Source organism: Pleuronectes platessa, chromosome 17, assembly GCF_947347685.1.
Source record: "Pleuronectes platessa chromosome 17, fPlePla1.1, whole genome shotgun sequence".
In the NCBI taxonomy this organism is placed as follows: Eukaryota; Metazoa; Chordata; class Actinopteri; order Pleuronectiformes; family Pleuronectidae; genus Pleuronectes; species Pleuronectes platessa.
Window position 1 is genome coordinate 14,593,611 of NC_070642.1, and position 23,058 is coordinate 14,616,668.

At 41.6% G+C, this 23,058-nt stretch overlaps 2 protein-coding genes across 2 annotated transcripts; one reads left to right on the top strand and one right to left on the bottom strand.

Moving 5' to 3' along the window:
* The first annotated feature begins 265 nt into the window (after window positions 1–265).
* si:ch211-203k16.3 (techylectin-5B) lies at window positions 266–5,475 on the top strand. Its single transcript, XM_053445887.1, has 9 exons — window positions 266–336; window positions 628–850; window positions 1,387–1,602; window positions 3,090–3,209; window positions 3,302–3,416; window positions 3,513–3,650; window positions 4,101–4,317; window positions 4,402–4,597; window positions 4,675–5,475. Exons 1-9 carry the CDS (start codon window positions 266–268, stop codon window positions 4,819–4,821), a joined length of 1,443 nt encoding a protein of 480 aa, XP_053301862.1. The 3' UTR covers window positions 4,822–5,475.
* An 838-nt stretch (window positions 5,476–6,313) lies between these two features.
* Window positions 6,314–22,025, bottom strand: snx9b (sorting nexin 9b). Its single transcript, XM_053445025.1, has 18 exons — window positions 21,703–22,025; window positions 19,632–19,718; window positions 18,395–18,469; window positions 17,473–17,595; window positions 15,230–15,392; window positions 12,401–12,539; window positions 11,948–12,032; window positions 11,537–11,662; window positions 11,222–11,339; window positions 10,993–11,123; window positions 10,578–10,681; window positions 10,382–10,485; window positions 10,148–10,225; window positions 9,888–9,964; window positions 8,534–8,623; window positions 8,104–8,218; window positions 7,917–8,008; window positions 6,314–7,742 (listed from the first exon to the last, which is right to left on the bottom strand). The coding sequence occupies exons 1-18, from the start codon at window positions 21,712–21,714 to the stop codon at window positions 7,695–7,697; spliced, it is 1,767 nt and encodes a 588-aa protein (XP_053301000.1). The 5' UTR covers window positions 21,715–22,025; the 3' UTR covers window positions 6,314–7,694.
* Between the last annotated feature and the right edge of the window lie 1,033 nt (window positions 22,026–23,058).

Consider the following 23,058-nt stretch of genomic DNA (forward strand, 5'->3'; position numbering starts at 1 on the left):
GGGAGAGAGAGAGAGACAGAGACAGAGAAGGAGGTTGGGCATTAAACACTCAGAGTAAGAAAGGAAAAGATTCGCGAGGAGATACAGGAGGAGGAGAGGAAGGAAATGGGCAGAACTCCCCAGCCGGAAATGGAAAGGCCTTGGAGATGGTCTGTGAGGGGGGTGAGTGAAACCGTCACTTCTACAGGTGCATTTATTTTGGGACAGTTTCACATTTGTTGTGAGGGCAACATCGGGTGGAAAGGGGGAAGAGCTAGAGGAAGACATGCAGCAAATGGCCGGATCAGAACCGAACCTGCCTCAAGCGAAGGAGGACTCGAGCCTCCCAGCAAACATGTTTGTTCCTCCACAGAGAAAAAGAAAAATATATTTGCACCAGAGAATCATTCCTCATTACGTCGTCTTGACCTCGTGCTCAATGAGAAAGTTAGAAAACAGATCATCAGCTTAATTTGGCTCAGTTTAGGTCAGGGCCTCAGTTTGGCTTCATGAGTATCAGACATGTTTAATCTTGTGTATGTGACTTTACTGAGTTAGCCTCAGGACAAACTGCAGTGATAGAGACTGTGGAGATCGCCCCACTTTAATCTCACTTTCCTAAATAACATTGTTTTCGATGTTGTGTAGGAAGAGCCTGCAGAGCCTGATTCACACCGGAGTGTCACCCCCGCAGGGACAGACTAACCCGGTGCCAACAATGTCTCTGCTGTCCTTAAACAACCAACCGGGCTGGAGCGTGTGCTCTGCTCTCTGTGTCCTCATCCTGTTGCTCCCAGACGCCAAAGCAGACAACCTGAACGCCACCACACGCAATGGAGGCGGCTCCCAGTGTGGGGAGTACTCCAACCAGGTCATTGTTTGGATTACTTGGCAGGTGCAATCGCAGCATATGGTTTTAGACTTTCTGCTGGATTTTCATATCAAGCCACGATTGTTTTTATTTAATATTTTGTCCGATTAGTTTCCCATTGAAATGAAAAGAACAAATAATACAATCTAGTAAAACGTCAACTAATTAGGGTACTTTTCGATACAGAGTTTATTTTAGCTTAAAACAGGGGGAGACCTGCTTGAAGAGGCAGTTGTTGTGTTGTATTGTGTTGTTCGTAAATACAGGATTTTGTTTATAGATGATGCTACTGTCCACCACTGCAGGACAGAAGCATTAAAATCAAGAGAAAATTATAAGACGGAAGAATTTATGTTGTAAATTGCAACTAAAACAAGACTAGGTCTACTTTTGCATTTCAAAAATAAGTATTTTTGGATAGTTCACACTATTGATTGGATCCAGTTTTTCTCAGTTTTCAATCCCACTACTGCCCAGGGGGGATAAGACTCCCAAATAATATTCGTTGTGACCACAAGCCCTTCTTCATCTACCAGGTGATGGAGAACGGGATGTGTCGGCTGGTGGCCACGCTGCCTCAGCTGGACGAGCAGAGGTGCCCGGACATGTTCCGCTGCACGGACGAGGTCTCGTACTGGCTGCACGAGAACGAGGAGCGGAAGCAGCAGATCGTGGCGATGAGAGAGACCATCTCTGCGCTGCAGGAGGAGCTGAGGAACCACCGTCACCGCATCAGGGTGCTCGAGCTGCAGGTGACGTTTCCATATTGACTTAGCAGACCCGGGTCAAATATCAGCAGCAATCCTCTCAACCGCTTTGTGGACTTGCTCCAGTTTACGTGGAGACGTGATTGTTTACTTTACTTATAGCAGTGCTCACTTAGAAAGTTGAATGAAGAAAGTTGTTGGGCCAACTTAAAACGTACAAATTGTATTTCTACAACTTGTCATCTTGATTTGAACAAACTTTATTCATTTCTTTGTGTAACCACTTGAAGTAATTTTTTTTAAATTGGTTCAACAACTTTCTCTTTTCAGTGTGTTCTTGTGTGTGATATTTCACAGCTAGACTTTTTGTTAAATAGTTACCTAGTTTTTGTCTTTCCTCAGCTCAGAGCATTGTGAGACCGGACATATATTTGTTTAAATAAGCTTTGAACAGTTCCACAAGACTGCTTTCTACAAAGTTCAATTTCAGCAATTTTGTAAAACACCCTCTATGATTAAAACCCCTCTGCTGTGCTGTGTCTTAGAAGAGGAAACGCATTACGTTATTCCTTGTGTGCACTTCTGCCCTGCCATCAAGCTGGCTTCCCTGCAGCATGTCCTTGACCTTAGTCACTAACAGGATTAGCCTCCTACTCTTCCACGTGTTGCCTCATGCGTCCCAGGCAGTGAGCCCACACACAGCAGCAGAGACTCGCTCTCCAGCTGGAGCGTTCAGCGGCCACAGGTGGACGGAGGTGATGTACATTAGAAGAGGGCAGGGGAGAGGGCTCCATGGGTTGGTGGTAATGGGAGTTAGCGTTATCCTCCATGTCCAGGCTAGGAATAGACCGCACTCTGGAGTGAGTGGAGTTTTCAAACAGGGGAGGTGTTGTTTTGGTCCTGAGCGCATGCTGCACACGTTGCTTGTTTAAATGTGTGCAAAGAGATAGACGATGTATATGAGGTTAGAACAAGACGATGTCCCCCGTGGAGAGGTCAGGATGTCACAAGATTTATTTTCTTTTGCCGTGAATTCTAGTGAAATTTCAGCACATGACAAAATAAGGCTACATTTGTTGTAACTTAGTTTTTCCATCATGCTTCTCAGGTCGAAACTAGAAGAAACTACCAGTTACCATTCAAATTTGAAACATACCAGAATGTCCAATCTTCAGGGAAGAGATTACTCACGCTAAAATTTCTGCAATGCAGCAATGCTGCAAAATTTAAAGCAGCAATACTAAAAAGCAAAATCAGTGCATGATCCCTGAGCATGATGTTTGTCTGTTCTAGAAAACTAAACTATAACATATCTCCCCCTAATCATATCAAAACTATTGTATTTACCCTCCTGGAATAATTAATATTCATTTAAATATTTTAAAATCCTATTTTCTGCTACTCTGCACAGCAACATATCCACTGCTTACTGTAATTTATTCTGACAGCTCATGTAGTGTACTTTGACACTGACCTCAGTTATTGTGTATGTCTTCGGGGGTGTGTTTGTGTATTTATGTCGCTGACGTCAGAGCGAAGACAAACACCATTTGAACGTCTCGGTGGAACAGCGTTTTCATGAGTTGGAGGTGCACTATGCTGAGGCCACCACCCTGCTGAACCTCCAGGGCACTCTGATCCTGGAACTACAGGTAAGCTGCAGCTCCTCATCCTAACAGGGTCTTCTCAGGATCAATGCACACTGACTGTTTTTGATAGTTGGACTGTGTGTGTCTCTGCCTAGGACCAAGTCCACAACCTGACACTTTTGGTGGATGATGTAAAAAGAGGCCCTGGTTGTTTGATCAACGTGGTCCATCCCAACCCTCTCATGAGCCGCCAAGAAGCCCTGCACCCAGGTACACAGTTCCACAAACCCACATGCTATGATCAGCCAGCAGAGGGTGCCACACTATCCCTGTTTATGTATTCCTCTTGTCATTCTCTTCCACCAGAGACTCAACATGTGAGGAACTGCCCCATCGACTGTGCCTCTATCTACTACAATGGCGTGAGGAGATCCGGCCTCTACACTGTGGTGCCGTTCCTGGCAGGAAGGTCGGTGGAGGTTTACTGTGACATGGACACAGATGGTGAGTCTCACATATGAACATGAGGAAAATACATATTGGCTTGGCTCTAACTACTTCACAGTATTTCAATTAAAAAGCCAGAGTTGCAGTCTGTGTGTTGGCATGCACACACGACCTGATGAGTCCAGTCGGCCTGCCACAGTTGGTTAAATCGTTATGGATGTTTTAACAGCCACCTACACGAGTGGTAATGGATGAGGGACACAAGGAAAAGAGCCCTCCTATTGTTTTCAGTGCCATTCGGTCTGAATTGAGTTCACAGTATCAACTACAGGATGCTCACCTCCCCACAAACAGCACTCTCTTTCATATGGGATGAAGGAAAGGCTGAGGAGTGATGGCAGAATTGACAAGACAGCCCCCCCATCCCCCTACAAATCACCTCCTGGCACTGAGGGGAAATCACGGGTAATCCACAAAACATCCTCCTCTTGTCTTTTTTTGCCTCAGGTGGTGGCTGGACGGTGATCCAGCGGCGGGTCGATGGCTCAGTGAGCTTTGACCGCAGCTGGAGGGACTACAGGGACGGATTCGGTGACCTGCACTCAGAGTTCTGGCTGGGCAATGACCACATACACGACCTGAGCACCCAGGGCGACTACAGCCTCCGCGTGAACCTGGAGGACTGGAGCAACAAGTACAAACACGCCGTCTACCAGAGCTTCAGGTCAGTGTCATGTTCAAGTGTGCAACCAGGTGGGAGACACGTGCACAACCATCTGTACCTCTTGTTTCACTCATGTGTGTGCAGCGTGGAAGATGAGGAGCATCAGTACCGTCTCCACGTGTCAGGCTTCAGCGGCACGGTGCAGGACTCTTTCAGCTGGTACCACGACAAGCAGGGCTTCAGCACACCGGACAGTGGGAACATCTGTGCCGAGATCTCTCACGGTGGCTGGTGGTACAACCAGTGCTTCTACGCCAACCTTAACGGCTTCTACTACAGGGTACGTGCACACAGATAATCCCTCTTTAAAGTGTTTTGTTAAGTAATGAGAGTGCTCACCAGCTCTTGACCCCGCAGGGAGGCCATTACACCCCTCAGGGCCGGGGGCCGCTGGGTCCTGATGGGATCGTCTGGCACTCCTGGAAAGACTCTGACTATTACTCTTTACGAAAGGTCAGCATGATGATCCGACCACGCAGCTTCCGGACCCGTTTGTCACCCTGACGACGGTTTAGCTGCAGCAACAATTCTTCAGCAATGGAGACGACGCAATAAATCACTGGACGCTACGTTGACGGGGACGTCCAACGATGTTTTTATTGACAGAGAGGCAGGTTAATGTTCATTAACTGTTTTGTAGTGAGTGGACCTACAGACTAACCAGTTGATAGGACATCTCCTCTGTTTTTGAACTGAATGCATATGCATCTCTGGCTGGTATACTTGATATTCTCATGCGGACCTGATTTTCTGCAGCAGAGTTCTTCCTGGGACATTTTTCACTGAGTTGTGGGAAGTGAGTTCTTCGTAATTTTGTACTTTTATTTTATACTTCTAGCTTGACACATTACTAGTGACTCGGCCAAAATAAATCAGCAGATTTTGTCGGATTTGTTGACAGTGTGATGGAACTGATGGTGTCTGAGAGGAGACGTGTACAACTGGCAGGCAGAGCATGTGAGATTATTGAATGCTTTGCATTCGCTGTGTGAATGTACTTCTGTGATATCTATACTGTGCTATATTACATTTATTTTGAATGTCAGCCAACTATTAATTTAATCAAATGTGTAATTATAAAAAAACCTAAATGTATTAGATAAAAAAGACCCAAGTGCTACTGTCTCTGTATAGGCTCAGAGAAGAGATTATGTGCTCTTGGAGGAGTGTGTATACACACATATGTGCAGTACAATAAACACTACATATCCCATGAGTCACAGAGGGCACTATATACACACTGTGATTAAAGTTCTACCAATTATTTGATGACAGATCAGATACATTTTCAGACCAGGATCTTGAAACATCTCTCATCATAATGTAAACTACAGTTTGTGTGTGGTATCCAGTGAGTGTTGAGTCATGTGTTCAATTAAAATGACATCACACAGGGGTTTCCTGAGACCTTTAGCCTACTGGCAGCTTTGTGTCAGTTAGCAGGCATGTGTCGTGCAGAGGTAACACCAGGGGCCCAGAACAGACAGAAAGAGAGGCTGCAGCTTGTGATCACTTCGATTTGAACTCTCAGAAGCTGCCTTGTATTTGTATGCCTCCACCGACCAGAGCAGTGCCAGAAAATCCCAATGTTTTAAGGATTATATAAAAGCCCCAAACAAACACACTGGATCACATCCACTGAAAATAACCAAAAACAAACGAGAATGCCTTTACTGTCTGTTGTATGTAGGGATCCCCTCGCCTGCTGACTTTATGTGGCCTCCACATCCAGCTGCACCTGAAGCCAGCGAGGGCTGAATGTGGTGTAAAAGAGCTCTTTCACTTCCTCCACTGCACAAACACAGTCTTTGACCCTTTGCACAGGCGGCACACTCATTCTCATTCCTCTCCATCTCTACACAAGAGTCTGCTGCTGCGAATAAGAGCTGCACTGTGAGGACAAATCAGAGAATGCGTGGTGTTTTACACTTTGAGCCGAGAACAAGATGAGATTTCTTTCCAGCACGCACAAAAAAAAAAACTAATCAAGTCCCAATGAATACAAATCATTGTTTAATAAATCAAACAGAAATTCCGCTCATCTCTGAGTTGCACTGTATTGAAAATACTTCTATACATAAAATAGTATCTCAATAACAAGAAGCACCTTATAGGTCCAACAGAATATATATATATATATTTATTTATATATATGCATATATTTATCATGTGTAAAGTGGTAAGAAAAGAAAGAGTGAACAAGATTAGACACTGATTGAAAATTGGGCAGTGAAAAACAAAAAAGGAAAATTGCCTACATGACACAATCCATTTATAAAACAAATATTCTTCATATCAGAACTGGGAGAAAAGAATCATGTCTGAAACCACCCACACACAAGTTAACTATTCACTGATGTTTGGCTTGAATGTAAAATGCTTAAAATAATCATCCCCAACCTGAGAGTCAGTTATTGCATGTTTTGTCTTATGTCCTGAATTGTAAACTGCAGTATCATAGTTCACAGGCTGGGGTGGGGATGGGGGGCAAAGTGTAAGGGGTTTATCAACTCAAGCTTATTCTATCTTCCTCAAAGGGGGTAAGGCACGTGAGCAAGACAGGAAGGAGGTGGAGCTTCCTGTTGGCTTTTTTGAGGAAGTGCAGGGTGAAATAGAACTTGGCACTGCCGGCAGTGGACGTACAGAAGAGACGCACTCTGCCTTCGCCAACTCATCCAGGACTTTAAGGAAAGCTCCACTGCTTCTAACAATGTCAGGCAACATTTGCATAAACGAAGAAACGGGCACTAAAGCTGTGATATGCCGTCAAGCCTACCTTTAAAAAAATCAGCTCCCCCCTTGTGACAGGAGGGAGAAAGGCTTTGGTTTTTATTTTTACTACATCACCACATAATCGTGAAGGTAACGGTTTTGCTACATGTGCATCTTTACCTTTTGTTTTTCATGGAATCAAGATTGACAAACGGAGTTTACTTAAAACTTGAATTGAATCAGGAAAACCTCATGTGTGACTCATGCAATGAAGAAAATTCACCGACAATAACTGTAACTCGGATGTGTGCTTCCTGTATCCCAAGCTCTGGACCTTGGACAGAGGAAAGGATGAGAGTAAATAGTGTTTCTCATTCTGCTCTCATTTCTGATCCACAAAAAATGAAAGCGCACACAAGAGCCGAAGTCTTTCCAGCGTTTGCACATGTTCAGAAACTATTCAGAATCTTCTTAGCTGACAAATGTAACACCGTGAGCTGGGTCCGTACAGAAGGAGGCGATGAGGTGAGAGCAAAACAAATAGAGAGAAGTGACATTTAAATTAAAAAGGAAAGAGGCAAATGAATGCAGAATAAGTAAATATATTTCGGGTTGTCGAGCTGGGGTTTTACTCTTCTTGTCTTGTAGTGCGACGCTGAAGGCTCTCACATCGTAGTGAACTGACCGTGTGCCTCTCTCAGCTTTGCAGCAATCTGGGGATTCAGAAGAAGAGGAGAAACGAGCATGAATACAAACTCAGAGGCAGGTGGAGATGGTTTAGTGTCGAGGCTTTACGCAGCTTCTCTGCAGGTCGACAGGCCACAGAAAGGACCGACTGGCTTAGAATTTAATTTACTCTGAGCGATGGTCGATGAAAACGACTTTACCGTCTCGTAAAACTTGACTTGCTCCTCCAGGTACAACTGCATGACCCTGTTGTAGTCATAGATCCGGTTGCTATGGAAGTGGTTCATCTCAGCTGCGGCAGAAAAGAGTCGAAACCAATGAGATCAGGAAACACTTGGTGACTAACTGCCCTGCGTCACTGCCTCTGGCTCAGAGACAATCTGGTACCTTGTAAAGTGTAAGACATGGTGCTGACTCGCTTCGCCATGGTCACTTTCTCCTGAGGAGTAATTTTACTGGTGGCCACCAGCTTGTCGCCCTCCTTCACCTTGTCTATGGCTGCCTGTAACAAATGAAAAATAGAACATGAGACTTGGGTTACATCGCATTAAGGACAGAGAATCATTTTAACATATATAATGCAACTTCAACCGCTGGATATATATATCTACACACAGTTCAGTTATCCGAACAAAAGTTAACACCTGGCAGTTTAAATTTAGCAGTAAGGAGATAACTTAATATAAGTTTAGAGCCAAGATTGAACCTAACAACCAACTCGTGCTTCAAAACCAATTCTGAAGTTAAGTTCAGTGTGTAGACACACCCCTAATAAATGTGTTTTCAAATAAAGCTCTGTAACTATTTCCCGATGTACCTTATGAACTCCAATGGTGTCTGGGAAACATCCAAGAAGACCCTTGTATTCATTGTTGGTCTCCATGAGGAAGTGGAGGTCTTTCCTCGGCTGGAAAATGAACAACAAAACGTTCAGTGTAAAAGAGGGAATAATACATGGATATAAAAGTTATGAGGAAGAACACAAGGAAATATAACGTCACTGGAATTGAATTTTAACACATTTACCAAGCTGAAACAACACATGTAACATAAGGTCATAGATTCAGCAGGGACATCCAGCAGGTGAAGATAGTGAACAGTGACATGGTGAAGGAATAGAAACATCAAGATAATAAAATAATTTTGTCAATTGTCTAGCTTTTGGACAGAGAAGGGGGAAGACACGCAGCAAAGCACCGGTTTGGAACTGAACCTGTGGCAATGAGGCCATTTGTCCAAACTGTGTGTAAAATTTAACACTAACACTTGTTCTTGAATATATAAAGGGAATCTCTGTGCAGGAATATAGAACAACAGTTAAGGAAAGGCAGATAAGGCTGTGGATAACAGAAAAGCCTTTTTGCTCTTCACATGAATCCATGTCCGGATAATGGTTTCCTCATAATTCTGCAAACTATCACAGGCAATGCTAAACTACAACCAACAACTCTACTGACTAACAGGAGCTTACCAGGTGAATCCTCCTCCTCCTGCTGCTGGGTCAACAAAAAGCCCACACTTGATTTAACAACATTCCACCCAGTGCTGTTGAGACAGAGCGTTCAGCAAAGCCACATCCAAAGAGGTCAAAGCAAGAACGAGGAAACACTAGAGATAAGACTGCCAGGACTTCTCCCTCCACTGATAGTGCAGGACGCTGGGTTAAAGGGTTCAATGCAACACCGCAGCTCGGACGTAAACAACGACTGCGAGCAGGAAATACTGCAGATATTGTGAGATGTTGTGAACTGGGACAACAATGTGGTTGATAAAAAAAAAACCGCCTAAAATAAACCGCAAGACCTTTGAGACAGCAAAGGTCTGACAGCTCTTGTTACCGAAAGGAAACAAACATTGTACATCCAAACACACATGACAGGCTGTGTGCTGAATTCGAAGACAAGGCCATTGCAATAATGACTGTGACGTGAACACAGAAGGCAACATCGTTAAAGTGACATCGTGACAGCCCTGATATCACAGTCCTTTCTGACAAGTCAAAAGCGTGTGTGGTTTTCTCTTGTTGGCCCTGTGATAGACTGGTGACCTGTACAGGGTGTACCCTACCTCTCGCCCTGGGTCAGCTGGTTCTGACTAGAGCAAACACCCCCACTACCCCAAACAATAAGCAGTGTAGATAATGGATGAATGGAAAGACACTCTAAACATACCTGCTCTGCAACCATCTGAGCGATCTCCTCGTACGTCTTCCCTGCTGCGGTCATGGCGTCAGTCAGGGTTGACTCACCTGAGGGATTAAAACATGTCACCACCCTGTTTCCTAAGGAGACTTGTTTGTCTTTTCCATTCAAAGCAGATTTCCACACAACAAAGTTTTGAAGGAGTTCCCAAAGACAGCAGAGTGACACAAATGGCTGCATGTGGGAAATTTCAATGCAGGAAGCTCTTCAGTAATATTTGTGGTCATTACCTTGGTATCCACTGCTGGTGAAGACTGAGGAGAGGTTTTGAAAGGCTTTGCCGATTCTCTGGTACTCTTTTGGCAGAGCTGTGTAGGGGGGGGGACATCAAAGGTGAAAAAACACGAAAACACTGTGTGAATATATACTACACACTAAATACTAAACATAATAATGACGTCTTTTATTCATACAAACAATAATTACAGCACAAAGCCTGTGTGTGTGGTGCAGTGCAAACATACGGCCTGTGCATCTCTTCCAGTGCTCGTTTCCCACTGTGAGGATTTCCTTCACGCCATCGTCCATGGCTTTAGTAAACCTGCTGAACTGCTCGCACTTCTGTTCCCTGAGGAGCACATGTACGCCACCATTACAATAAATGTAGCATGTATTAAAACGATAAGGTGATGGGCCACTGTTTGCAAAGCTTCAACTCACACTTCTACAGGATCTAGGTCTGCAGCTTCAGGCTCTATCGTGGTGAAGATCATCACTCCCACCGTCTCGTCCTTCTCTGCTTTTCTCTTCCCCGTCTTCCAGTCCTGCGTGAAAAAAATCCATCATTTTAAATCACAAAATAAACTAACACAGCAATTAAGTCCTGAACTAAACTATCAGTGGTCACAAATCATCTTAGTTCTTCACTCTAAGATGAAGAGAGATCCAGGCTATATGCAGCCATCGAAAGCTACATATAGTTTAAGTCCGACAAACTGAATCTGTGTTTGTTTGCTGATATGAAAGCACACATTTTAAACAATAAAAGCACACAGTTTAACTTCTCCAACAATATATTGTTTAAAGGCACCCAAAATAAGACCTAGAGGAGGAAGAAGGAAGTGGGATATCAAACCTTCTCATCCTTGTAGGTGAGGAAAAGCTGGAAAACATCACTACTGGAAAGAATCGGGTGTCTGCACATCCTGGTCATCCAGCCCTGCAACCGCTCCATGCGCATCTTAATAAACTCCTCCTCAAAACGACCTGCAATACAGTGAAGCAAACAATGAATGAATGATTTAACCTACATAGTGACTTCAGGAATGTTTAGTAATGTGTCTTACGCAGAGTCAAGCACTCACCTGTTACCTGCTTGTCCGGTAAAGAGGGGATGGGGATAGCGGACCCAAATTTGTCGAGAAGCCGCTCGTACAGCCAATCAAAGTGCTTGTATCTGTGATTGACTGTTCGGTTTGTGGTCTGCAAACCAATAACATGGAGTTATATTGACGGAAAGAAGTGTAAACTGGGGAAATTATTACTGTAACAGTAAAACTCCCTTTGGAGATAAACATTTTCAAATGGCCGCCTTAAAATGATTAGTGGTTGACAGTGTATAAATTCTAGTTAAGCTCAATTCTGGTTAAAACACATACAAAATGCTATGTTACACTTACACTGGCTGTGACTTGGTACTCGATGTAGCTCTTGAGGCCGTACAGCTTTGACCCTTTCTTGGGATCAGCCACAACACAGTCGAGCTGAGCCTCTGGGTAAGACCACACAGGACCAACTTCTCCCATCTGATCAGGAAACAGTAGGTTTAGAGAACTGCTGCTCTTTGTCTTTTGACATTAAATCGTCGATCATACTCAGAAAAACATTCACAACCATACTGTGCTACTTTTCTAGGAAGTATAATTAGCATAAATAAGTTCCCTTTTTTATAAAATTACAAGAAAACTATAAATATATTGTGCTTGGTCATGCAAGTTAAGTTACAGTACCATTACCAGTCATATAACAAGTAAAGATGTCTGATGTTTGAAATTACATACAACTGGCACAAATACTGAGAGATAACCTACATAGATTGTTAGTTTTTCTTTGCCCTTAGCGAGCTGTTTGCTTAGAAGGTAGAGCTCCGGCCCCGACTTGGAGAACCCTGGGAACCTGCTCAACGAGAACAGACAAAGTTTAAACAGTCGCAAGTATCAAATTACTGCCACTATACATAAATTACATGTATAATCCTAATGTTTGTGGCTCTTAAAAGCAAGTGAATGTTCAAGCTTATTAAAGCAGAGATAAAAGATAAACAGTCTGGTTCAAACAATATGAGCATTGTAGTTGTAATGTGGAAGAGAAACTGAGATTTCCGAAAACAAGAAACTCCCTCAGGCCAAAATTCAAATCCAAGCTTAATCTTATTACTAATATCACAATATTTTGCCATTTTTCGTAGTTTCGTCCCTTCAGGCCAAACACTGCCTCATTTTTTTTTTACACTAAAATAATCCTCTTGTTTTATAAACTCTTACTTGTTGAGGGAGATTTTCATTGAAGTGGCGTGAGCTCCACCTCTCTGCATGGCTCCACCATCTCCAGGGTCTGACTCGGAGTATCCTCCGCTGGACTTCACGTCATCCCACTCGTCATCCCACTCATCATCCTCCGCTCCTGAGGTCACACACATGCACACTTAATAGAAATACATTCTGTACAGCAGCTGCACAAAGATGCTGCACAAGTTGACAGCAAGTTAAACATTTTCTCTGTTTATTGAATATCTCCAACTATTAACATTTGTAATTTGTAATAATGCTTTGTTAAACTTTACTCTCTGGTCATCAGCATTAGCAAGACATTATCCTGAGATAATGGTATGCAGCTTTTAAGCCATCAAATACACTTCTTTCATTTAATGGCATAACATACAACACCCATAAATGTGTGTAGAATTGTGTACAAACTCAACTAGTTGAAGACATTGCACTTTGCCCTTGTTTTGATGTTAACAAGTTGTCATATTACATTTCTGCCATAGTTCCAGTTTCTCATGAAAATACAGAACATGCATCATTGTTTTAAATCCATACCGCAGGCAGCATATAAAGTATATCTTAGAAAACCAAAGGTTTCAAATGGTTTGAACATGGAACCAATCCTCAGCTTCCATTCCAATACGCTACTAAACAAAGATATGATTTGTAGGACCTTCTCTGAAGATGAGCACTTTCAAGACATAAAAAACAAGGTTTTAAGGTCTGAATGTGGCTGCAAATGAGCAGAGAATATATTCTTACTCATACAAGCAAGTAATAATTGATGGTATTGAGTATACTGCAGCATTACACCTACAGTACAACAGCCAAAATCAAATAAATGGAGCGATGCTTGCGAGTTGGTTCTCACAGTCAACTCAAGCTTTAATCATGTGACCTCATTCTCCACAATCCTCTACCATACACTATTTGGTGGTCTACTTAAGCTGCAAAGATTTCCCATCTCTGCGTCAGTATTTCTGTCTGTGGATTTGGCCCCTCCACAACCCCAGCATCCACCTGCAGGGTCCAACAGGGGAGTTACAGATATTCGATCTGAAGTCAGAGCATAGAAGCCAAAACTCTATGTTCTGCTGCTGTAATGAACATTTTAAATGTGAGTTGTTCTATTGAGCAACAAATATAATTTTAGAGAAAATAAGTTTTTTAATGTTTTAAAAACGTCCAAACTTAAACAAAGTACTTAGTTACGTGTTCTGTCAAACACTCTGAACAGTGTTCATTCTGCCTCGATGTGACACAAACTCCTAATTAAACACCAACACTTCAACGCCTGAACGATTTCAGTGTTTCCTGAGAATTTGACTGCGCAAACTCATGGCATTAGTCAAATGAACGCTAATCCACTCAAACTCTTCTTTAGTTTCAGAGGTGAGACAAGCTGTCACTTTCACATCATAAAATTAACACAGTGTTAATGTCAACTAATTAAATGCATCACTCACATGCTTTTTACCAATGCAAATCATATCCTGAAACCATTCGCTAGAAGCAGTCAGTCTTTATGAGCACTTAGTACCAGTCCACACACAAACATTAGGAAAAAAGATTCCACCATTGCAACACACAGAATACCTGTGCAATCGATAAGGTAAGGATATGGGTAGATGTCTTTGGTAAGAGAAGGGAAGAAAGGAAAAGTCTGTTAATTCCTCTCCTCTCCATTTATCCCATCTGTTCTCTTTTTACAAAAACAACTGGAGAATTGAAAAAACAGGTCAAGTCATTTATTCTTCTGAGTCATGCATGAGGCTAACGTTTCCGATCGTCTGGCAAAAATTAAAGCGTTATGGGCTGGTCCTGTCCATGTGCTGGAGCATCTCTGAAGAGGAGACAGTGACACAGTATTTCTGCTGGATGCTTTGAGCTCCAGATTAGAGGGTTTCCTGTGTATCCTCAGGGTATTTCAGTTGGACTGATCAGGTTCAGACTAAGGTCTTCACACTTAAGAGAATATTCTTTCTCATTTTGGTCGATGATGCAAACCTCATCAGAGTCTGACACTTCAAATATATGACTCTGTGGAACATGGGTTGTATAATATTTTTGTTGAACATAAGATGTCTGTTAAAAAGTATATATGAGGGAAGGACATTATGGAAGTATTTAAAAATGTTTCAAATGTAAAATGTCATAAGACAGCCGGTATTATGACCAAGACACTTTTTATAGCTGCTTTTCATTTTCATCAGGAGACCTTTAACCAAGTCTGTAAAAACTAGACTGTACAGGATATTTACTTAACTTCTCTGATGTCTGACTGAGCAAATATAAATTTACAACACATGAGAAAAGCCACATAATCAGAATAAAATTAATTCAGGAATATTTGATGTTCAGTCGTAAATCTTGTTTTTCTTAGAATAAGGCTCATCGGCTCGAGCCACACACTTTGTCCTGTCTTCACAATTTACAATTTCTATAAGTAAACTACCCTGAAACAGAAAGACAATAACTCCAAAAGCTAAAAACAGTGTGTGACCTTAGATAAGCAGGCTCCATTAACTTTCTTTGTAGCAAAAAGCTTTTATTAGATTTGAGTAAACTTCAATCATCCTGTTAAATATTAGACGGGAAACAAATGAAGAGGAAGCCCAAATACTTCAGAATATTCACCACATAGGCTTTATTTCCCGTTTTCAATGAAGGTGTGGTTTTGAATAGTAGTACTAAGTAGTGGAAGTACAATCAAGAGTATGAACCTTTTAAATCTATAAATGACCAAAGATCACAGGCAGTGGATTTATTCTGCTGACAAATAATTAACGGGTCGACCATGGCTGCTAACTGTAGAGCTGTCCTTACCGGGGCCCTGGTAAGCCTGAGGGTGACCCTGTGGTACGGAGCCCCAGGGGTCGGCCGCATTCTTCCCAGTCTGGGTGCCCTCTGGATTTGACGCCCAGTTGTTGTTGGAGCCCCCTGAGGGGTCCGTGTTCCACACCGACCACGGATCATTACCGTTACTCGCCTGGAAGAGACAGAGGGGAGCAAACGTGAGAGATGAAATAACAGATTGCGTAAGGAGAAGCAGATGAGAGAGTGGAGTCCAGCCTGGTCTGTTTAATGTGGAGCTGACAGTCTTCTTAAAATAACTTGCTGTTCACAACACAGAATGCAGAGCTGGCCTCTAACAGGGCATCTGTTGTTGAGATAATCTATCAACTCGATGGTGACAGTGGGGTTTGTCGTCAAAAACAAAAGCGGCATATCACATGCAGCAACAAGAAAACATCAAAACAATAAGAAAGTTGCATTTGAAAAAAACTAATTAGCAAAAGCTACCATTCTCAACTCCAAACACACTAATATATAAAGTACTTGCAGGCTGAGAAGGCAACTCTGTGCCATGCTTGCAATGCAGGCACATTCACCCCTATACAAGCCTATCTGGATGGACATGCAGCCAAATATGTGTGTGGGCTTTTTGTGGGTTGCAGTGAGTTTGATGCTAACTAAACAATGAGCTGTGTGTCACGTATTGCACATTCACATAGAGAAAAATAAAGAAAACAACAGTTTCAGAGCAAACTGCTGCAACAAGTGACATATGATCACGTGACAAAAAACACTGACACAGCATGTCATTGATTTAACAGCTTCTTAAAATACAGAATATTTTTTATATAAAAATCAGTCAGGATGATATTTATCTATTTGATTCCCATCTTAATCTGGTTTAATTCATGTGTTGTGGTTGAATGATTATCCAGTGTGATAAATCAATTACATACGTGAGGTATAGGAATCACTGACTCTGTCTGTGGTGCTGATTCATACAATTTAGATGAAGGTGGGAGCTGAGGTGGATGAAGTCATGCTTTCCTCGGAGGGTAGGAGTAGTCAGGGTGATTTTACCAAAGAAGAACAATTGGAGAGGGGGGAGGGGGTTTGCTTGGTGAGTGTGGGGGGAAATTGGGTTCATGCCCCTGGCCACGCCCACCAACATGGCAGTTACCTCATCAGGGGACGATAGATAAGGGGAAACTGGGGTGTCAGGGGTGTCCGGCTGGGGACTCAAGCCCCCAGCATCCACCTTGAGGGGAAAAGAAGGTGTAAACATCACAAAGCGCCAGAAGTGATGGTTAATGGGATGGGTTAAAGTGATGCTGTGTGTGTGTGAGAGGGAGAGAGAGAGAGAGAAAGAGGGATGATGGTTGACACATTTCCTGCCTTGACTCAACCACTTACTTTACACATTTCCCTCATTTTTGTGCAACTTCCAGCTACCAAGAGAAATTATCTCCCCGAACTTATTTACTCTCTGTTTTGAGTTAAAAACCTGTAGGGGCTATAAATGACCACGATGACAATCTTCCACAGCAGCAGCTCTCACTTCTGCATCTAAGGGTTCAGAAGAATAACGGCTGCTGCATGGACATCATTAAAACTGGCCTCGCTGACTTCTGCTTTTTCTTCAGAATCACTCCATCACACACACTTTTGAGTGAGAGAATGGAAACATGGCAGGAGTGCCACGCAGGGAATTACTCTATAAATTCACACTTACTTCTCCAGCACCGGTCTACTCATAGCAAGGTTGATCATTTGAAACTCTGACAATGGGTCGATAAATGCAATGCCTCAGCCTATCAGTGGAGTTATAATCTACTTTTTTCAGACTCATATTCAGCCAGACTGAACTTTGACAACTAAAATCTAATCAGATAATCTTCGAGTCCAGAAATTTCAAAAAGGCAGACTTGATTTATCAGGTTCAAGAGGCCGAAAAGGCAACCTTGACCTGTGACCACCAAATTCTACGCAGTTCATTCATGAGTCAAAGTGAACATTTAAAAGGATTCACTGGACGTGTTCCTGAGATATGGCTTTCACAAGGCAACAAAACTATGCTTTGTGAGGTCAAAGGCACAGTGACCTTTGACGATGACAATATTATAATTTCATCCTTGAGTCAAACCTGTCGTTTGTTCCAAATTTGAAAAAAAAGGCATTTCTGAGATATCGGCATTTCTGTCGGCAGCGCAGACACTTGAAAAGCAACAGTACGAGTTTGCCAAACACGTGCGTTCATGAGGTGAGCTCGTTACCTGGTTCTGTGCAGGTGTTGATGCAGGAGCATAGGTATCAAAGAAGGTCAGGTCTGGGGGTGCAACATTTCCCACACTTTGAGTAGGTGCAGCGGTTCCTGCTCCTGGGATCGGTTTACCAATCTACAAACGAAAGAACAAAAATTAGAAATATAAATTTCCCATTGGAAAAAAGAGAAACTAATCCAGATATTCCAGAGGGATCTAATGACTTTTTAAGCTACATTCCTCCGTGGTTATGTGATCATGTCTCCTTAGTGTTCCCTGGCTTTGAAAACTGGCTTTTTCACTTCCTCTATTTATCCAGAATTCAATTTAATATGAACGTTGCAATGAAATAGAGAATAAGCTGCTTGTCCCGATGTTTTTCATAAGAAATTACATAAGCTACAAGTGTATTTGTCATTAGGGGGTTTCTATGATGTGGACTCTTATAAAAAACATCTGAGAGCAGCTGGAGAGGTAACTTCAGGTCAGACAAACATATCCACGTGAACTTGTTTGCAGAGTTAAGCAGGAGAATGGTATCGGTCTCTCTCTAGTACACACAGACACTAGACTGTTACATGTTGCTGTAGGAGTTGTTTAGAGTGAAGCGGAGCTGTTAAACAGACTTTGCTCGTTCTCTGTCTCTTTGTGAATGTCTACTGAGTGATTCATATCCTCCATGATGACGTCAGGGGTTTTTGGATAAAACAGGACGCAAAAACCAGAATCAGCAAAACTCTGTAGGAAGAACATCCTGTCGTCGTTTTACTTTCAGGCAAGAGACAAAAACAGTGTGGAAATATTTATCTGAGCTCTGATAGGGACAGTACATATTGTACACTTTGACTTTAAAGCTTGACAGCAGAGTTTTCTTTACTTGTGATGTCTGTGGTGAAATCATCACCAAACACAAAGGGACACTCATCTCACTGACCTCGATGTAGTCCTCTGGCACCAGTCCCACCTCCCCTTTGGAGTTCTGTGCTTCAATCCAACCGCCTCCGATATGCTGTAACAGAGACGCAACACAACTTGTTAGCATTTTTGCCATGACGGACCATATTCAGTTTTACACTTTTGTATAAGAGTTCATTTGTTATTAGAGCCCGATTAATGTGAATTTTTGGATACTGCAATTTGACGGCTGATATTATGGTTTAAAACATTTCCTATAGCGATACTTTGATTTCCAAAATCTCATTATCAAATCCTTTATTATAAATAAATATAAATAAAAAGAAAACTGAAATAAAACCAAATATATAGAACACCAATTTGGAAAATAAACATTATCTCTTAACTTAAAATGAAAACTAAAATGCCTATCTTTTCTGCTCAATTTGTTCTGCAAAGAAAAGGTCACACTGCCTCTGGTAATGCTTTGATCCCATTAATAAGCTGCACAGTACTGAATGAAGCTTTTCATATAAACATTTGTGCAGAAACTGGAAAAACGTTTCTTCGGGAAAATGTAGGCGAGTTACTATAAATGTGTTTCTGTTACTTCATTATCGTAATAAAGGAAATCAGCTTTCTGTATTTAGAAGTTGTTTAAAGATTCAAGTGGGAAATAAATCTGAGAATTCCCAAGTTACCCAAATCCCTTAACAGTAGGTTGATTTAGAGGAGAAAAGGGTTTCGGTCCTGATTGAATTCATACCAACTTTGATTTGGAAACTATGTAGTCAGCACAGAATGAGTGACCTTTGAACTGTTAGACACCGTCGGTAATGACATCATGGTCACTCCCACAGTTACTTGTTTCCTCTGTGTGTGTTTGTGACACTCAATGTTTATAGACAACCTAACATCATGTGACTTGGAGGTTTAGAGGAGTGGACATTTTAAATAGCAATAAAATGAAGAAGCGCAAGACACTACAAAAACCCTATATACATAATAGTTAATGAGGTGCAACAAAAATAATACCAATTCAAACTAAATTTAAGAAGAAGAAAAAAAAACATCGAAAACTTTTAAGTGATATCTGGAAACAGATTGGTCCAAATAAATGTTTTTAATCATCAACCAATTGAGACAGTGTCCATTGCAACTAATGAAAAGAATGAAGCCTGTATAGTAGAAAATGAATGTTTACACAAGTGATTGGCCACCGAGTGCACTGTGACCTTAAATAGAGGGATGGTAGAAGAATATCAGTTTGGATTTACCTGATTGGTGATCGTGACCGTCTCTCCTTCTTTCACTGACAGTTCGTTGTTTCCTGGCTCAGCAGTGAAGTCATATACAACATGTCCCTGGACACAATCAAGAAACAGAAACACACAAGGCTTACTGCGTGTTTGATGGGCACTTCATTTGGATTCCATAAACATATACTTATACATGTACATGCATGTGAACATTGACAAAAAACACCTACTAACTTCCTGAGGAGTGTAACTCTTGTAATGTGGGATAAAGGCTCAGTGAAACAGGACAAACTAGTTCTTCTGCACCTGAAACGCTGACTATTAACTAGACACCAGTATCAACCATAAACAAGGCCAGAACAAGCGTGTTACCTATTTAGGTTTAATACAGAGGCCTGCAGCTGTTCTCACAGATAACCTACATCTACTTATCTGCCCTCCCTAAGGGCCCCAGAGTCCACACGGATGCACGTATATGCATTCAACCAAGCAAAGGTAGGGCAACCGTTCTAAATACAGTTTATTTTCTCTTTTGACAGATCACATTATGAGTCTTAGGCCTAGCCACTTATTTATCATAAATTTGACTGTACAAATGAATTTGAATTGCAAGGAAATATCTGGAGGATTGAGTCAACATGCAATGTCTTGAGTGTGAGTTATGAGTGTGACAATCTAAATTTGTTCATGATTCAGTCAAATGACATACAACTTGTGTTCTTTGAAAATAGAGGCTGTTCAGTGTCCTCCTGCCACCTCCCAGGAGCCAAGGAGCAGGAGAAGGCTTTTTAAAACAGGAACAACATGTTTCTGCCTCAGCTCTGCAGCCTCACTCATTAACGTACATGTATGTAACTTGCCTCCAGTGCACATCCACTGAGAGGGGACGTTTAAGTAAGGAAGTAAACGTCATTATGCCTCTAACAAGTATAATAATTAATATGTCTAAAAAAAATGTCTGGAATGAACCTTTGATGAGAAGGATTCAGGAATACAATAATATCAAACCGTAATCAAATAGGGCTCCGACTCAGCCATTCATTTCCTGTTATTATAATAGTAATACTCACAGGCTTCTGATATTGTTATTTATACAATTAAGTTAAATATAAATTGTACTAAAATAATAACTGAATTAGAGATGTTCTAATACCAAATCTGTACCAATCAGATTCCTTTGTGTAGTCTTTAAAATATATTATTTAGTCTCATTTTCCCACTAACCACTTATTCTTCGTTGCTCCAAAACAGCTGTAGCCGACTGTCACTGGCAAGTGTTGTTTTGATAACGGCGCAGAGGAAGTGATTTCTTGTAGTGTAGTTTTTACCAGATGTGAGCATTTTAAATATTATAATGCACACTGAAAAAATAATAACTTAAAAGAAGTAATTAAACCTGCAGTTGTTTATTTGTGTTATTTCAGGCTACATAATAAAGTTAGTTATTATTAAAGTTATTATTCTCTCTATGTCTTTGTTTTTCAAAGGTTTTAACAATGAGCCCGGACCAACAACAACGACAGCAGTATTCACTTCCATACTAGAACTTTTACAAATATAAACATAATCATGATGCTAAAATATAAATATACAAAAATTATAACAGTAAAAACTATAAATGAACGTAAACATATTCATAATACTTTACACCAGTCTACCACTTGTGACAATAAACAATACTGACTTTGTCTCACATACACTAGGCTTCTGTACACAGAGCCACACACAAGCCAACGACTACATTTCCCAGCATGCCTCGCAGGAAGAAATGACCCGCAGTGTAGAGGTAGTAAAATGTCACAAGACACTTTCTTAATGAGACACATTTTCCATGTAGAATACAACACACACATGTATTATTTCACATGTACAGTACACACTTGTTGTGAGCGTCCATTACACCGAGCTGAAGCGGAGGTTCTCACTCCTCATGCGAAACTTATCGAGTTTCACTGTTCACAGTTGAACTGATGCGACAAACCGCTGCCCTGTTCGCATTTTCCGTCAAAAACACCAGAGGAACACACTCCGGAGGAAACAGAGGATCCGGGTTCAGGCTAAAACCGCAGAGGGAAGCAGTGGAACTCACCTTTAGCGCCATTGTCCGAGCTTTGATCAATCATTACAGACACAGGCCCTGCTCTTTCTCCGGCTCTCAGCTGGACATTTCCCCCCGCGGCTCCCCAGCTGCGAGCGGGGAAAACACGGCGTCTCCTCCCGCTGCTCACGCTCCTGTGACTACACGCTGCTATAAAAAAAACACACACACAACAAGCTTGTTTACCGTGTTTAACTTTTAAAAAACAAGTAAAGTCCGGGAAGCGGAGAGAGGAGAAGACGGGACGGAGGCAGGAGGAGGAGTGAGTGGAAGTTTGAACCGCGCAGGGCTGCTGACAGCGGAGGGAGGGAGTGACCTGCACCGCCTGCTCCGCGGAGGGAAACCGGAAAGGTAGCGTCGGTGTGATCAGACGATCCTCCGACACGCGACTGGTTCACATTACATCATATTTGGATTTTTAAACTCTTATATACATTTTATTTATGTATATATAACTCTTTCTTAATTGATTTTTTATGTAATTCTCAAAAACTAAATTGGGGCTAGGTTATAAAACAATATAATGGTAATTATGGCAATATGATTTTCATCAATAGCAATAACACTAAAGTCCAATAGCATAATATAACATAAGACATAATCAGTCTGCCTCAGATTATTGTTCTGCTTATTAGCAAATGACTTCAAGTGTAATAATAACCAGCTCTGAAGCTCACTTTCATGTGGGTATTAGAAGGAGCACTTCACTCTCAGGCTCAAGGCTCAAGTATTATCTACATTTGATTTAACTGAGAAGAGGTTTTATAATAATTATCATCAGTGCCTTTTAAAAACGTCTTCACATCCATCAATTTTAACATTCAAAGACAATAGTTATAACAATGACCCACAACCTCCATCACCAGAGCTTTAGAAAGTGATCACAATCTGGCCTTCAACAGTCAGCGATGTGGCCTACTCAGTATAATAATAACGAGGGGCCATTTGGTTTGCAAACAGTTGTCACACACAACCCATACACTTCATAACAATACATAAAAAGAGCGTTCAGCATCCATTAGTCCTTTGTTAAAATACTAACATATATTAAAATTTGTGTATGCGATACACCAGGGCTACAGCTGGTTTAAAAGTCCGACTGCTGAGGGGACAATGATCTTAAAGATGACAGAAATTGAAGCATGACCACACATTACAATAATAAAACTAGAAAAAATGGATCCATGATCTCTGATTCACAATCCACCCTCATATGGTCCATGATCACATTATACAATCATTAGTGTAATAATTGGTGCATCTGTCTCCCCACATGTGAACTACTTTGTTGTCAGTGATTGGCAAATATTCTCCTTCAAATGTCTTTTTTTATTGGCTCAACCATCC

What these genes read in the sequence shown, in the direction of transcription:
- si:ch211-203k16.3 (XM_053445887.1), top strand. Translation starts at nt 266, where the DNA reads ATGCAGCAAATGGCCGGATCAGAACCGAACCTGCCTCAAGCGAAGGAG. An exon ending in TCAGGGTGCTCGAGCTGCAG is followed by an intron (nt 1,603 to 3,089) that starts GTGACGTTTCCA and finishes CGCTGACGTCAG; the next exon opens with AGCGAAGACAAACACCATTT. An exon ending in CTCTGATCCTGGAACTACAG is followed by an intron (nt 3,210 to 3,301) that starts GTAAGCTGCAGC and finishes GTCTCTGCCTAG; the next exon opens with GACCAAGTCCACAACCTGAC.
- snx9b (XM_053445025.1), bottom strand. An exon ending in CGGTCACGATCACCAATCAG is followed by an intron (nt 18,470 to 19,631) that starts GTAAATCCAAAC and finishes TCTCTGTTACAG; the next exon opens with CATATCGGAGGCGGTTGGAT. An exon ending in CATGTCTTACACTTTACAAG is followed by an intron (nt 8,009 to 8,103) that starts GTACCAGATTGT and finishes TTTCTGCCGCAG; the next exon opens with CTGAGATGAACCACTTCCAT.